The sequence below is a fragment of the Apium graveolens genome, chromosome 9 (assembly GCF_009905375.1).
Source record: "Apium graveolens cultivar Ventura chromosome 9, ASM990537v1, whole genome shotgun sequence".
Lineage (NCBI taxonomy): Eukaryota > Viridiplantae > Streptophyta > Magnoliopsida > Apiales > Apiaceae > Apium > Apium graveolens.
The window spans coordinates 1,678,189-1,692,795 of NC_133655.1; the positions used below are offsets into that span (position 1 = coordinate 1,678,189).

The following is a 14,607-nucleotide window of genomic DNA, read 5'->3' on the forward strand; positions in this document are numbered from 1 at the left end:
GCGCTCCATTGACTGAATAGCTGATTGACAGTTGTAGTTTTCATGCCTTAAATGCGCGCCCTCAAATATAATGAGGAGGCGCGCCCAATTATTTAAGAGGAAGTGAGGAGTTCCTTAATTGGATTCTGTTCCATGGTGAGCCTTAGGGCGCGCCCTGAGTAAGGAAGGCTTCTGGGACGGATTACTTGAATATGATTACTTTGGCAGACTCATGCCTTAGTTTTACTGGAAAGAGTTGGGATAAGCCCTAATGGCGAGTAATTTAAGGCGTGCCCTATGATGTAGAATGACAAAGGGAGAGGTCAAAAGCTGATGACACAGGGCAGCGCCAACATGTAGGAATGTTTGGGCGCGCCTTTAACTTCTACTTGGCACACAAATGCATCTTTGACATGCTACTTGGATGAACTCTTTGGAAGATTCAAAGAAGATGGAGAATGTTATTACTAACCTATTTGATGCAGGTACTCTATTGAAGAACTCCTCCTTGTAGCACATCTACAGGAAAGGCGGTGTCCGTGGTCAGAGACCTCCAGGGGTATGCCTGGACTGAAGGCCTCCTCCTGTAGTCAATGGGTGTCCTCATTGGGGATGTGGGGTGAAATCTGGTGTGTGCTTTGGGAGCTCTGTCTCTGTAGTCAACGGGTGTACTCGTTGGGAGACTTCGGAGTATCCTGCACTTTACACCCAAAAGCTTGGGATCACTTGTCCTGTAATCTGGTAGGGGCTCCTTATCGGGGGACAAAGATGCGTCCAACATTTGGGGTGAACCACGACTATACCTGCGTCCGTGGACTAGAGAAACAGCCGGTAGCGGAGGGTTATCCTTGGCCAGGGAGATGCCTCATCCGTGAAGTCTCGAAGCCGCGGACGAACCTTGGGCCTTTGTGGTTGGGCCTCATCGGCGGACATTCCTAAAGCTAGTTGGAGACGGTTTCAGTGGGTTTCCTATTGGGCCTCGGGATAAGAAATCTAAGCCCATTAGGTTTCTTGTTCCCCAAGAACTACGTGGGCTTGATCCCCTATAAATAGGGGTACGTAGACAAATTGTAAGGGGTCAGAAGCGAGAGCGCAAAGGAGCCACCACTAACCCTAAGCAATCTCAGCCCCCAATAATCAACTCCACCAAACACCGTTCATCTTTTCCGACGAATACTGTCCATCAGATCCACCGACTACTGCTCACGTTTCCGACAAAGAACAACCATCACAGATCTTATTTCCGGCTACGAACCTCAAACTTTGTTGATACCAAATTCCTCCGTCAACAACATTCACCCAGGATTAAAATAAAATTAAATATAATTAGGTAATTGATGCGAATATAACGAGTTCTCAGGTTAAGACAAAATCATATCTGCCCTAAAATCAAGAATAAAATTCAAATTATATAAAATTCTTATATTGTTGATCCGGCCAAAAATAAAATTAAAGTGTATTTCATTCGTTGGTAGATAGAATGAGATTAAAAGTGAATCGGATTACGGGGGATACACCTTTAAAAGCGAAAATATTAAAATTTTGATAGTCGGTAAAAATGTCTGGTTTCGTATAATGACATACTTTTTCAATTTTTTATATTATTCATAATAGTTTATTAAAACCAAACAAAAGATAATTCGAATATTACTGATATGATTTAAAATTACCTTTTAATTTAAATATAAATTATCTTCTCTGAACATGCCTATAAATTTCAATAAAAACTTTATTTTTCAATCATTAATTTTATTTTTTAAACTAAAATACCAATTATCTAAAAAATATCCTTAATTTATATACATGTGTACATTTATATTTTTTATCAAAATTTTTATATAAAATAAATTTATATCTTAAAATTTTCATTTCAAAAATAATTCAAAAAATTATATAATATCAAAAACAATCTGTGCATCGCACGAGTTTTATGATATAGTCCATACTATTATATAATAAACGAAATATTAAAAATTTGGTTCGTACTGTCCTAAATCAGCTAACATGTTCAACAAATTTTGCATAATCACTATTTTATATTATTTTAGCCAATTATTTTAGGAAAAATTGTTGTAGATGCTCATCCCCTTAAATAATTAGTTAAAATCGTTAATTTATTTCGATAACAAGGCCATTACAAACAAATTAATATGACGACGTGTACGAAGGAGGCCCTAACCTGATAAAAGAACATGGTTATGTAATTATCTGATTGAAATTAGCAATGAAACTATTATACTAATGACCTTTTAACATCAAAGTTCAAGTAATTATAGCAAAATAGTAATAAACAAATTAAATAGTTTCAAATTAAATTCTTAATTTCAATCAATTTACTTTACGCAATTATCAACCAACATTTCCCCCCCACATGTATAACGTGCAAGAATAAAATAAACAACATTTTGTCAAAAAAGTCCACAAATTAGCTTCATGACAAAAAAGTAAAATAATAATAAAAATAAAACTAGAGCGATTAATTGCAACATAATCTGCGTTGATAGTGGGGAAAATATATAAAAAAACATAAAAATATATTACACCTCGAAATTCAGTCGGAATGTAATTCAAATTAAACCCAAATTCAAATTAAATTCACATTAAATTCACGCGCTAATTTTTTATTTTACTCGTAGTCGTCGTCATGATATCCGTGTACATATCACCGTCCGTCGATATATAGAGAGAGAAAGTACACATTTCTAGAGAGAGAATATTTTAGAGAGAGAAAGTATGGATTTTTTAGAGAGAGAAAGGGGTTAATCAGCTTGGTTTTCTTCGTCAACGCTTTGGTAACTTCGGGAATTGCCGCCAAATGTGGGCGTTGAAACCCTAGCTCAACTACTTTAAATTGGTACCATTTATGTATTTTTTTTAGTCATTTTTATAATAAAGTTGTAATCTTTATGTCATTTTAGTGATATTTGTTTGTTTCCTTGGTGGGTTTTGTTTGGTTTGTTATAAGGTTGTGATCTTTATGTGTTTCTAGTGATTTTTGTTTGTTTTCTTGGAGGGTTTTGTTTGGTTTGATATAAAGTTGTGATCTTTACATGTTTTTTAGTGTTCTTGGAGGGTTTTGTTTGGTTTGATATAAGACTGAAACTTTAGTGATTAAGATTGTTTTGGAGAGTGGTAATTTAAGTGGGTTTCGAAAGACATTGTTGAATTGAGTGAGAAAGGAGAATGGGTGATAGTGAGGAGGGTAATATTGATATGATGTATTTGCAATCATCATTTGGGAATTCTTCGTCTGCTCCGAAAGTGAGTCATTCGATTAATCAGCTTGATATACCTCAGTTTAATAATTCACAACTTCGAGCTCAGATGAGACAGTTTTCGCCTAGTTTTGGTGGTGAGAGTAATAAGAGAGTTGGGATACCGCCATCCCATCCGCAAATGCCACCTATTTCGCCTTATTCGCAGATCCCGGGAACACGGAGTGGGAATCAGCAAATTGGTTCGGGGAATTTTAGTCAGGGATCAGGGGTATCGCATACAAGATCTTTGTCTCAGCAGTCGTTCTTTCAGCTTGATTCTTTGCCTCCATTGAGCCCGTCTCCTTATCGGGATTCATCTGTTACACCGGTTTCAGACGTTGTATCTGCTGATGTGTCGATGGAAGATCGTGATGGGAATATGCACTCGCCTTTCTCTAGAGGGAATTCTTTGAGGGTAGGTGAAAGCCTCCCTCCTCGTAAGGCGCACAGGCGGTCTAATAGTGATATTCCATTTGGGTTTTCAACTATAATGCAATCGTCACCACCTCTCATCCCACTAAGGAGTTCAGCAGAACGTGCAGCCTCAACAAGGGACAGTATGGGGTCAAAACCAGTACAGCTGGTTAAAAGGGAAGAATGCTGGGAAAAAGGGGGTGAAATTAATGCAGAAGGAATGGGAGAGAGGAAATCTGGAGAAGTTGTGGATGACTTGTTTTCTGCATATATGAATTTGGATAAGCTTGAAGCATTAAACTCTTCTGAAACTGGTGACAAGCAGGGTACAGAAAATCGTGAAGATATAGACAGTAAAGTAAGTGGTACCAAGACAAATGGTGATAGCAGTGACAATGAAGCTACAAGCAGTGTAAATGAAAGTGGTAACAGTATGCAAAGACCTGGAATCTCCTCATCTGCTGAAAAAAGGGAAGGGCTCAAAAGAAATGCTGGAGGAGATATTGCTCCAACGAGCAGACACTATAGAAGCATCTCAATGGATAGCTTTATGGGAAATATGAACTTTGGTGAGGAGTCATCAAAACTACCTCCTTCTCCAGGAGCACGGGCTGGGCAGCTCTCTCCTAGCAACTCTATTGATGAGAATACGTTTAGCTTGGAGTTTGGAAATGGTGAATTCAGTGGTGCTGAACTCAAAAAAATTATGGCAAATGAAAAACTTTCTGAGATAGCATTAAGTGATCCAAAGCGCGCTAAAAGGTATGATGTTTTCAATGATGCTGTCTATTTTAGTTGAATGTAATATTAATATGGTGCTTATAACGATTCTTGATTTGTTCAGGATTTTGGCGAATCGTCAGTCTGCTGCTCGTTCCAAAGAAAGAAAGATGCGATACATCTCGGAGTTGGAACACAAGGTTCAAACACTACAAACAGAAGCAACCACACTTTCAGCGCAGCTTACGCTCCTTCAGGTGAGCGTCAATGTGTTACACATTAAGATTTAGTTTATATATGTCCATTTTTCTATAATTGTTATCTTAGACTCTCTAATCTTTCTATCTTCGACAGCGAGATTCTGCTGGGCTTACAAACCACAATAACGAGCTGAAGTTTCGCTTGCAAGCAATGGAACAACAGGCACAGCTTCGTGATGGTAAAAATTCTTCTTTATTTGTTTGAATTAATAAGATTCTTATTCCTCTGATTAAGTGAGAATCAGATTTTATTTGTTTGTGTGCCTTTGTGTAGACCAGATTTTCCCTGAATGCTGTATGTTATATGAGTGACGTGTCTCTGTAAACATTTCTTCCTTGAATGTGTTAGTACAGCAGACAACTTTTCTGGGTTCCTTTATTTCCTGGCATCAACTAGACTGGCTTGTTTCATACTTCGTTAAAATAGTAGCTTTTAAAACTAAAGAATTCTTCAAGCTGTTTAAAATGTATGGTTCCGTGCCTTGTGGACTTGAAGAGCTCACATAAATACCATCCATCTGACAGCACTCTTGTGTCCTACAAGATTTTGAGTGTTCTCTAGATAGTCTACTTCTCTCCTTTAACCTTGTTTCCAACGACTTGGAAATGAAAGTAGAAATTTTGTTTCCTTCCTATAGTGACTGGTCTTCTTCCTACATTCCCACTGTATATATGGCCTGTGGAGGTAGCATGATGAGACAGTTTGTGTCAGACTTGAGATATGGTGCGGAACAAGGAATTAATGAATTGATCTGCATGTATTATACTTGACTATTTTGGAATAAAATTAATTATATTTGATTAGTATATTAGTTATATTAAGTAAGTATTGTATTAGGTCATTCTGGATGAAGTGGGCAGGATAAGGCAATTAGTTATAACAATATATCATATCCTATGTAAAGTGCGTGCAATAAATAGATTCGCTCTATCACTTTGTGCCATGACTCGGGAGCATTAATTCTTTGTTACATTAATGAAGCCTAGTTCAAGAAAAGTAACTTCCCGTACTCAGTTGTGATGATCGAGTATCTTGCACTGGTTTATATCTTGTATTTAGAACGAAACTGGTCCCTATCAAGAGATTGCTGCTAACCATTTGTTCGCTATAATTTTAAGCCGATAGGCATAAACCCTAATAGGGGTGTGTTAAGCGCGGATAGATGATGTGGCCCCCGACATTCACAAAAACTTTCAGCGTTAAACCTATCTGCGAAAAATGACAGCGGATAGATGGTTGCAACAATCGCATGCCAGGGTCCCGGACCCTAACAAAAATTGCTAACCTGTTATGTTACATGTGCCAGTAAGCTAGTCTTAATGGACAGTGATAGGTAGTCCTTTAAACTTTTAAAATATAAAGTTCAGTTTAACATAGCATCTTCAACGAGGGGTCAGTTGGTGCATTGAACCACTAAAATTGGATCTAGGCAAACTATAGCGTTGCAGCAAATAGAAAAGGCAGGTAAGGACCAGTATCGGAACATTTCTTTAATTTTATAAGTGGGTCCACCTTGTACATATACCCCACCGGTTGTTGGTTTAATGTAATAAGATATAATAAATTAGGGGGGCAAGTAGGGTCCTTAGATATGGAAATCGACATTGTGGAGGAAATAGCCCATGTTATCAAAAGTGCCCTTTTTATAACTTAACAGAGCAAATTACTGAACAGAAATATATTAAGATACTGAAAATGGATTTCAATTTTTTATTGATGATAATAATATTCTTAAAAAATTGAAGATAAAACTTTCAGTTTTATTTAATCCGGTTCTTTGGAGGGAATCCTAGGTATGATGAAACCAAAAGACTTCTTGTAATAAAAATATATACTTGTACCAAATATAACTTGTATCAATTTTAAAAACTTGCAATGAATACTGGATTTCTCGATACTCTATAAAGATTGAATAGTAACATGTCCAGCAGTCAACAAAGGAAGCTAGAATAAGTTGTGATCCAAGAATGTGGGAAAATGGGATTAAGCATAGGGAATGTCCTCGAGGTCTATAATATAAAATATTATTATAAATATGATTAAACTTGGACAGTGCTTGAATGATCTAGCTATTACAGCTTTACTGACTAGAGTGTAGCAACTTGGACATACAGATATTTCTATAACTTCTTTTGAAAGTGCATGAATATGGTTTTTTGCTTCGCCCTTTGTGGGCTATATCTTTGATTATTATGTAAAGTCACTTGTATGCTATACTCTAACCAACAATAGGTCTTTACATTGAATTCTTGAGTTTAGTTTTAGAGATGAAGGAAATAAAGGGGGGTTTATTGTCTTTCCACCAATTGTTCCCGAGATTCTAGGTAAATCTGGAAAGAAATGGAAGAGAAATAACAGTGTTTTTATCTTCAAAAATTTCTTCCCAAATATAGGAAGATATATTTTTTTTAAAGCAAATATAGGAAGATATTAATAGAGAAAGGAAATAATATAGTATAAAATCATTTCATATATTTGATAACTAACTATGTATTTATATTTGCTTTTCTAAATGTCATCACAGCTTTAAATGAGGCTCTAACTGCGGAGGTTCAGCGCTTGAAGATTGCAACTGCAGATATGGGTGGAGAGGCAGCAAAGTTCCAACAGCTTTCACTTAACTCTCAGATGTATCAGATGCATCAGCAACAACAGCAGCAACAGTCAAATCAACTCAACATGCATCAACTACAACAGCAGAAGCAGCAATCCCAGTCACCGCAGAATGATAGTACAAACACAAAGCATGAATCTGGTTAAAAGGTTTCGGCAGATTAGGGATGTTTAAGCGTGATACAGTTACTTGTCTATTATGTCCGGTTATCATGATTCGTGTTTCAGTATTGCATTCATTCTTTAGTGTTGCGTCCACAACAAAACAGATGTAGTATCTGCAGGACAAGAATCTCATTCTTCTTGCAGGTTCAGCCTAAATGTTAGTCACATACACAAGTATTAAATAATTACAGATTTTAATTGCTCTGCTATATTGTACTGAATATATTACATGTTTTATTAAGATATTTATAGAGCTGAACTTTGAAGATTTTTCTGTTTTTTTGTTTATTAGAACAAATTTCTTCGATAGCTTTAGATATTTGATAGCATCATCATGTTTCCTGGTTCTGATTCATTCCATGGTGCATAAATATTCACTATTATGTTCCAAATTTTCAATACAACACTGAAATTTTGCAAAGTTTGATTAAATTTTATACTTTAGCAAATCAAACAAACTATATTCATTCGATTGCTATATCATTATCATCTGGAAATGAGAACTTGAGATGCATTTGATGAAAGAAAAAAAATGAAATAGTTTCATTCTTCAAAGTTTTACAACGGTGTTACAAAGATGTTTTGGAATTGAATTAACCTATATAGTCTATATTGCTCGAATACGGGTGTAGGGATTGTTCTGCAGTTCTTGTGATAGTGCTTTAGGGATTGTTCTGGGGATTGTTCTGCAGTTCTTGTGATAGCGCTTTATTGCTCGAAGACAAGTGTAGGGATGGTTCTGCAGTTCTTGTGATAGCGCTTTCCGTTTGAATTCCAAATCCCTAATTAGTCTAGACGCTGCCTTCTCGATTGCAGACGTAGGGATCGTTCCACAGCTTTTGCACATGCGTAGGGATCGTTCCACAGCTTTTGCACATGCGTAGGGATCGTTTTTGCACATCCGCTTGCTTCCCCAGATAATCGTCCTCTGGTTCTTGCAACTGTGCTGCCCTCTGCAATCCAAATTCAAGAAGTGATAAAGTTTTGCACACGATCTTTAAAAAAAATGAGAAAAAGACCTACCCTCGCTTTGTACTAAAGCATGCTTCATTCCATCCCCATGGTCTCCAGTCTCCACCACTGCCAAGGCATGCTTCAAGCCATCATGGTTTAAAAATGTATGTTTAGCGCTTTAGCTGATCACAAGAATGGATGATTCCTGCTTTGAGCGAGGCAAGGAATAACGTACTATATTCTAGCATAACGTCGGCACAAATAAGTAGGTATAACTTGTGTAAATACCAATCCGATAAACAGTGAACTTTATCATCAAAACTAAAAAAATAGGTTAACAATTAAACATATTTCAGGATTCTCAGAAGTTCATAATCCATTATCTATAACATCACAACAATTGAACTCAAGGGACAAGGGAGACCAAAACTGTTGTCCTAATCTGCTGACCAAAAGAATAAGTTTTGTAGTATTGTTTTGAAATCATTTAGTCACACCACATCCCGAGTAACCCCAATGTTTGATAATGACAGCAACAATCTTGTTCAGGCAACAACTTCATCTTTCTCCGGAACTGGACTAATATTCTTCTCATTGTCGTTCTTTGCTTCTTGAATCCACCCACCATCAATGTACTCCATGCTGCCACTCAAACCATCATCAACGGAATCACCTATATGTTTCACTTTGCCAGTAGGCAGCACTGGGTACTTCCCAGAAAAGCAAGCGTAACAGAAGTTTGGAGAATCATCTCCCAAGAACTCTTTCATGCTCTCGATAGGCAGAAAGGCAAGTGAATCTGATCCAATATAATCCCTGATTCCCTCCACGCTCAACCTATTTGATATCAACTCCTCTGCACTAGGAGTATCCACTCCATAATAACAAGATCCGATAATAGGTGGACTTGCAATCCTCATATGAACTTCTTTCGCCCCTGCCTCCTTCAACAACCTAACTATCTTGGAAGAAGTTGTCCCTCTAACAATCGAATCATCTACAACCACAACTCTTTTCCCTTCCAAAACCGCCCTCACAGGGGACAACTTAAGCTTAACTCCAAAATCACGGATCTTTTGTGAAGGCTCAATAAAAGTCCTCCCAACATAATGCGACCTAATCAACCCTTGTTGAAACGGCACACCCGATTTTGCAGCATAACCAAGTGCAGCCACAACCCCAGAATCCGGAACAGCAATCACTACATCACATTCAACTGGAGCCTCTGTAGCAAGAATTTCCCCATACTTATGCCTCGATGCATAAACCGACCTCCCAAAAACAATCGAATTAGGCATAGCAAAATAAATATGCTCAAAAATACAAGCTTTCCTCACAACATGAGTCAACAAACAAAGCGACGACTGAACCCCCGTCTTATCCACAACAATAACCTCCCCCGGATTAACCTCTCTCTCATACACAGCCTCAATCAAATCCAAAGCACAGGTCTCCGACGCAAAGACAACAGCACCATTACTCTTCCTTCCCATAACCAAAGGCCTAAACCCATACGGATCCCTAACCGCAACCAACTTCTCCTCTGTCAAAAACACCATACTATACGCCCCCTCAAGTTTCCCACAAGCCTCAACAATCCTCAAAAAGAAAGGCCTAGCTTTACTTATGGCAATCAAATGCAAAACAACCTCAGTATCAGAACTAGTTGTAAAAATCGAACCATTATCTTCCAACTCATTCCTAAGTTTTTGATAATTAACCAAATTCCCATTATGAGCTACCCCAACAGAACCATACCTATATCTAGTAACAAAAGGTTGTACATTTTTCAACATAGAAGAGCCAGCAGTAGAGTACCTTACATGACCAATAGCCGAATCACCGGGAAGTTGATCAAGCTTAGACTGATTAAACACTTCAGAAACAAGCCCAACTCCAGTAACAGAATGAAGCACTTTATCATTAACAGTCACAATTCCAGCACCTTCTTGACCCCTATGTTGAAGAGCATGTAAAGCTAAGTAACACAATCTTGAAGCTTCTGGGTCAGCAAAAATTCCAACAACACCACACTCTTCTCTTGGCTTATCATCATTATATTCAAAATCATCATCTGGGTCAGTCAAATTGGCCTTAAAGATTGAATCTTTAGACAAATTATCACCTGGCTCAGTCAAATGGGCCTTAAAGATTGAATCTTTAGACAAATTATCACCTGGCTTAGTCAAATGGGCCTTAGAGATTGAATCTTTAGACAAATTATCACCTGGGTTAGTAAAATGAGGCTCAAAGATTGAATTTTTAGAGAAATTATCACCTGGGCCAGTGAAGTGAGGCTCAAAGATTGAATTTTTAGAGAAATTATCACCTGGGCCAGTGAGATGAGACTCAAAGATTGAATTTTTATCAATTGGGTCAGTGAAATTGGGCTCAAAGTTTGGGTTTTTAGAGAAGAGAGTGAAGTTGGGTTTTTGAGAAAGTGAGGTTTTGGGGGTTAGGGTTTTGGGGAAGAGGAGTTTAGAGGGAGAGAAAGAGAAGGGTTTGGTGGTGTCTAAAGGTGGTGGGGAGAGAGGAGAGAGATTTGTGGTGGTGGTGGTGGTGGTTGTGGCGGCCATGGTGGAGTGAGGGGGAGGAGGTAAGATTACACACACAAACACACACAGTGAAGGTGAGTGGGCTATGAGTAGCCAAAGTGGTACTTCTAGGTTTTCATTATTTATACTTCTCTATAGGAGCGTGTGTGCGGGGGGAGTTTATCTTTTTTGTTTTTTTTTTATAAAGTGAATGGGATAATTAGGGCGAGTCTTTATTTTTTTTGATAAAGTCTCTTCCGCGTGTAGTTGAAAATTGTTGTGCGGGTAAAAAAAGTGATGTCACAAAAATTAGATGATTGTTTCGTATTTTTTTAATTTATTCATATTTTGAGATATAATATATAAAAATAATATTTTTGAAAAGTTTTGATGGTGAAACTAATAGTTACTTTATGCAAAAGCCGAAAACAGTTTTTTCTAAAAATATGTGGACATACTTTTGCTAATAGCATCTTTCGGACCAAAATTGTTTTTCCCGCAGCAGCTTTTAAAATTTACCAAATACGTTTCCGACAACTTTTTAGTAAAAAACTGTTGTAACTGTCTATAACAACAATACCAAACGGAGTCTAAATGGAATAATTAGGGGCGACTTTTTTTATATAAAGTAAATGGAATAATTAGATGCGAGTCTTGTCAGGTTTGTGCATATGAAATTTGAGTAGAATTTGTTAATCCGAAGAGTCGAACCAAAAAAATATTGAACAGGGAAATTATATTTGAATTTGATCAGTGAAATAAATGAGCTGAATTCGAGCTTTTGGCGAGTTTTTGAATTTATCGCGTTTTTTTATTGAGTTTTCGATTATATTCCGGTTTAGGAAGTTCGGGTTTACCGAGTTTTTTAACGAGTTATCGAGTTTATCGAGTTTCGAGGCGAGTTTACCGAATTTTCGAGTTTATCGAGTTTAATTACGAACTATACACCTTAAATAATAGTATAAGATAATAATAACAATGACAAAATCTGTTTTTTTCAACAAATTTGATTTTTGTCTTTTCAAAATTGACAAAAAAGACCAAGAATCAATAACAGTTGTATGCCCGTACTCCTGTGTCATGATTTTTTCTTGGAATTTTTATTTTTTTCTTATTTTTTAACGCGAAATCTTACAAAATTAAGAAATATCTTGACACTGTATTTACATTTTTCATTAAAGGAACTAATAAGTCAAAAAAATATCAATTTAAAATTTAAATTTTAAAATTAAAATTGATTTTAAAATACTAATTATAAGAAAGGATAAATGAATATATTATAACAAAATATTTTAATTCAAAATTTTACCAAATATAATTATAACATAATAATACTTGTAAATATATAATAACCTAGCAAATTAATTTGTAAAATTAATATTAATAGATAATTAGACGGCGCAAAATTACCAACCACATGAATATTTAGAAAAATAAAAAAGAAGTAATCGAGTTCGAGTTTGAGCTTGAGTTCGAGGCATTTTTATCGAGCATTCAAATTAGGGATGATATCTACTACGAGTATCTGACCATTTATATTGATTAATCGGATAATTGATTAACTAAATTAATCATATAGGTGATTCTTTCAAAAAAAAAATTATATAGGTGATTAATCAGAATCTAATCAGATGTATTCAAAGAAAATATAATAACAATTTATTCCCTCTATCCCATTGAATTTTCTACATAACATTTTGACACGCTTTTCAATGTTCATTTAAGATATAACTCCATTATATTTTTAAAATTTTTTTTCTATATAAAAGTTTTATGTTTAAACTTTTATTTAAAAAAAAATTAAAAAAATATTATGAAACTATATTATATAGAGGTTTCAAAATGCGTGCAAATAATAAAAGTAGAGAAATCAACGGAATTATACACCCTCGTGATCTAATCATAACAAGCCAACGTGCAATATAACGTGCAATATAACGTGCAATATAAAGTGTTACAGATTTCGGAAATCGGAATTATTCGGTTGAGGTACCGATTTATGATTTATCGGGCGATTTTTAAAAAATCAGATGATTAATCGGCGATTTATCGGAAATCGGTCAAATCGGACAAATATTTTTGACCGATTTTTGAGCGATTTATCCGTGATTTTTGAAAAATCGGCCGATTTCTATAACAGAGGCAATATATAACAAATTTCTACTTTCGGCTGAGCTAAATAATAAAGTATTACATAGATAATTATATTCCTTGAGCCGTGTACGGGAAAAAGAGAATCATATCTTAATCCACTAATACTAAAATAAACAAAATGCTCTTTATCGTCCATCAATTAAGGGAATTTTAGTACTACTACTATTTAACATTCTTGCTTGAGAAAAAAACCAGGCATGAATAGTATAAAATATGTTTCAAACCATCCGATTATTATAAAGAAAAAGGCAGCTTTCTTTTGCGGGGCGAAATGATTAAACTATTTTACATTCTTACTCGGTGTTCTAAAAATCGGCCCAGTAATCGCTTAATCGGCCGATAATCGGAATTCGGACGAGTCCCGTCTCAATTAATCATTAATCGGGTTAAAATACGATTTTTTAAATAATCGGTCAAAAGTCGGGGAGATCGGGAAAAATCGATCGATTCGGGTAAAAATTCGGTCGATTCTGGAACACTAATCTTACTTGAGAAAAATGAATGATCTATAATTGCACTTTTAGTGGGTGGATATATATTTTTGGAATCTAAAGAAAGAAGATAAGAATCTGATTCATTAGAGAGGAGTACAAGTTGTATTTGACACTTTTGGGTTTGAAAGTGAGGCTTCAATTTTCATGCACCAATAGCTTAAGCTAACAAACATATGGCTCAAGACAACAAAGGATATACCATGACTGTGTTGCTCTGACATGGATCTATTGGATGAATACATATCCATAATGTCCCCATTTACGGTATGTTATAGAAATCGTTTGTCCCGATTTCAATATCCATTATTTCGCCTATTTTGATGATTTGGAAATCCGCAAATTAAGTTGATACGGTCATTTCTAGGAACGATAGAAGAAAGAGTGTATAGAATGCAATTTAAATCTCTTTAAAGAAACAGGATCTGTACCAAAATATTGTTTTAGCAAATTTATTACTTTACCGAGAGTAAAAATAAACTGTATCCATTATGGTTGGACCGAAAAAAAATATTATTTTAACGAGATTATTACTTTATCGATTATTACTTCATCAAGGTAAGATTTAACTGTACATAGATTGCATTATATAATAAATATTATATCATGGTTCTGGAAATTGAGCACTTGAACAAGCCACTCAAAAACAAATACCAGTATGTAGACTAGAATCACCGTTAGAAGATATTTGAGGGACTGATGTATGTACAATTAGATTGTAGTGACTGCAATATCAATCACTTTTTAAGAGTTATGACTGAACTCCATTGGTCCATTCTTAGTACACTAACCACAATTGCGATGGGTAATGTGATACTACAAACCAAAGAAATTTGATAGCTAACATTCTTGAGATGACAAACATAGACGCCAGCTCCTGTGATTGTTGTCACACTGCGAGTGACTTGGCTCAACGGCAACGTTTTCACCTTCTTATCCCCTCATTACCCTCACCTATAGCGCGTTGCATATCTAATACTCAACAAGTTCAGATTTCGTAGTGATTTTTGAAATCGAAGAACTAATATTAATTCATTTCGAAGTACTTGTGGTCTGCAAAATATA

The 14,607-nt window shown here is 35.9% G+C and overlaps 2 protein-coding genes across 2 annotated transcripts; one reads left to right on the plus strand and one right to left on the minus strand.

The window, feature by feature from the left end:
- The first annotated feature begins 2,634 nt into the window (after positions 1-2,634).
- On the plus strand, positions 2,635-7,677 carry LOC141686886 (bZIP transcription factor 29-like). The gene is made up of 4 exons (XM_074491979.1): positions 2,635-4,412; positions 4,495-4,627; positions 4,725-4,809; positions 7,156-7,677. Exons 1-4 carry the CDS (start codon positions 3,163-3,165, stop codon positions 7,389-7,391), a joined length of 1,704 nt encoding a protein of 567 aa, XP_074348080.1. The 5' UTR covers positions 2,635-3,162; the 3' UTR covers positions 7,392-7,677.
- Positions 7,678-8,661: 984 nt separating this feature from the next.
- LOC141682700 (amidophosphoribosyltransferase, chloroplastic-like) lies at positions 8,662-11,025 on the minus strand. The gene has a single exon (XM_074487399.1). The coding sequence runs from the start codon at positions 10,937-10,939 to the stop codon at positions 8,909-8,911; it is 2,031 nt and encodes a 676-aa protein (XP_074343500.1). The 5' UTR covers positions 10,940-11,025; the 3' UTR covers positions 8,662-8,908.
- Between the last annotated feature and the right edge of the window lie 3,582 nt (positions 11,026-14,607).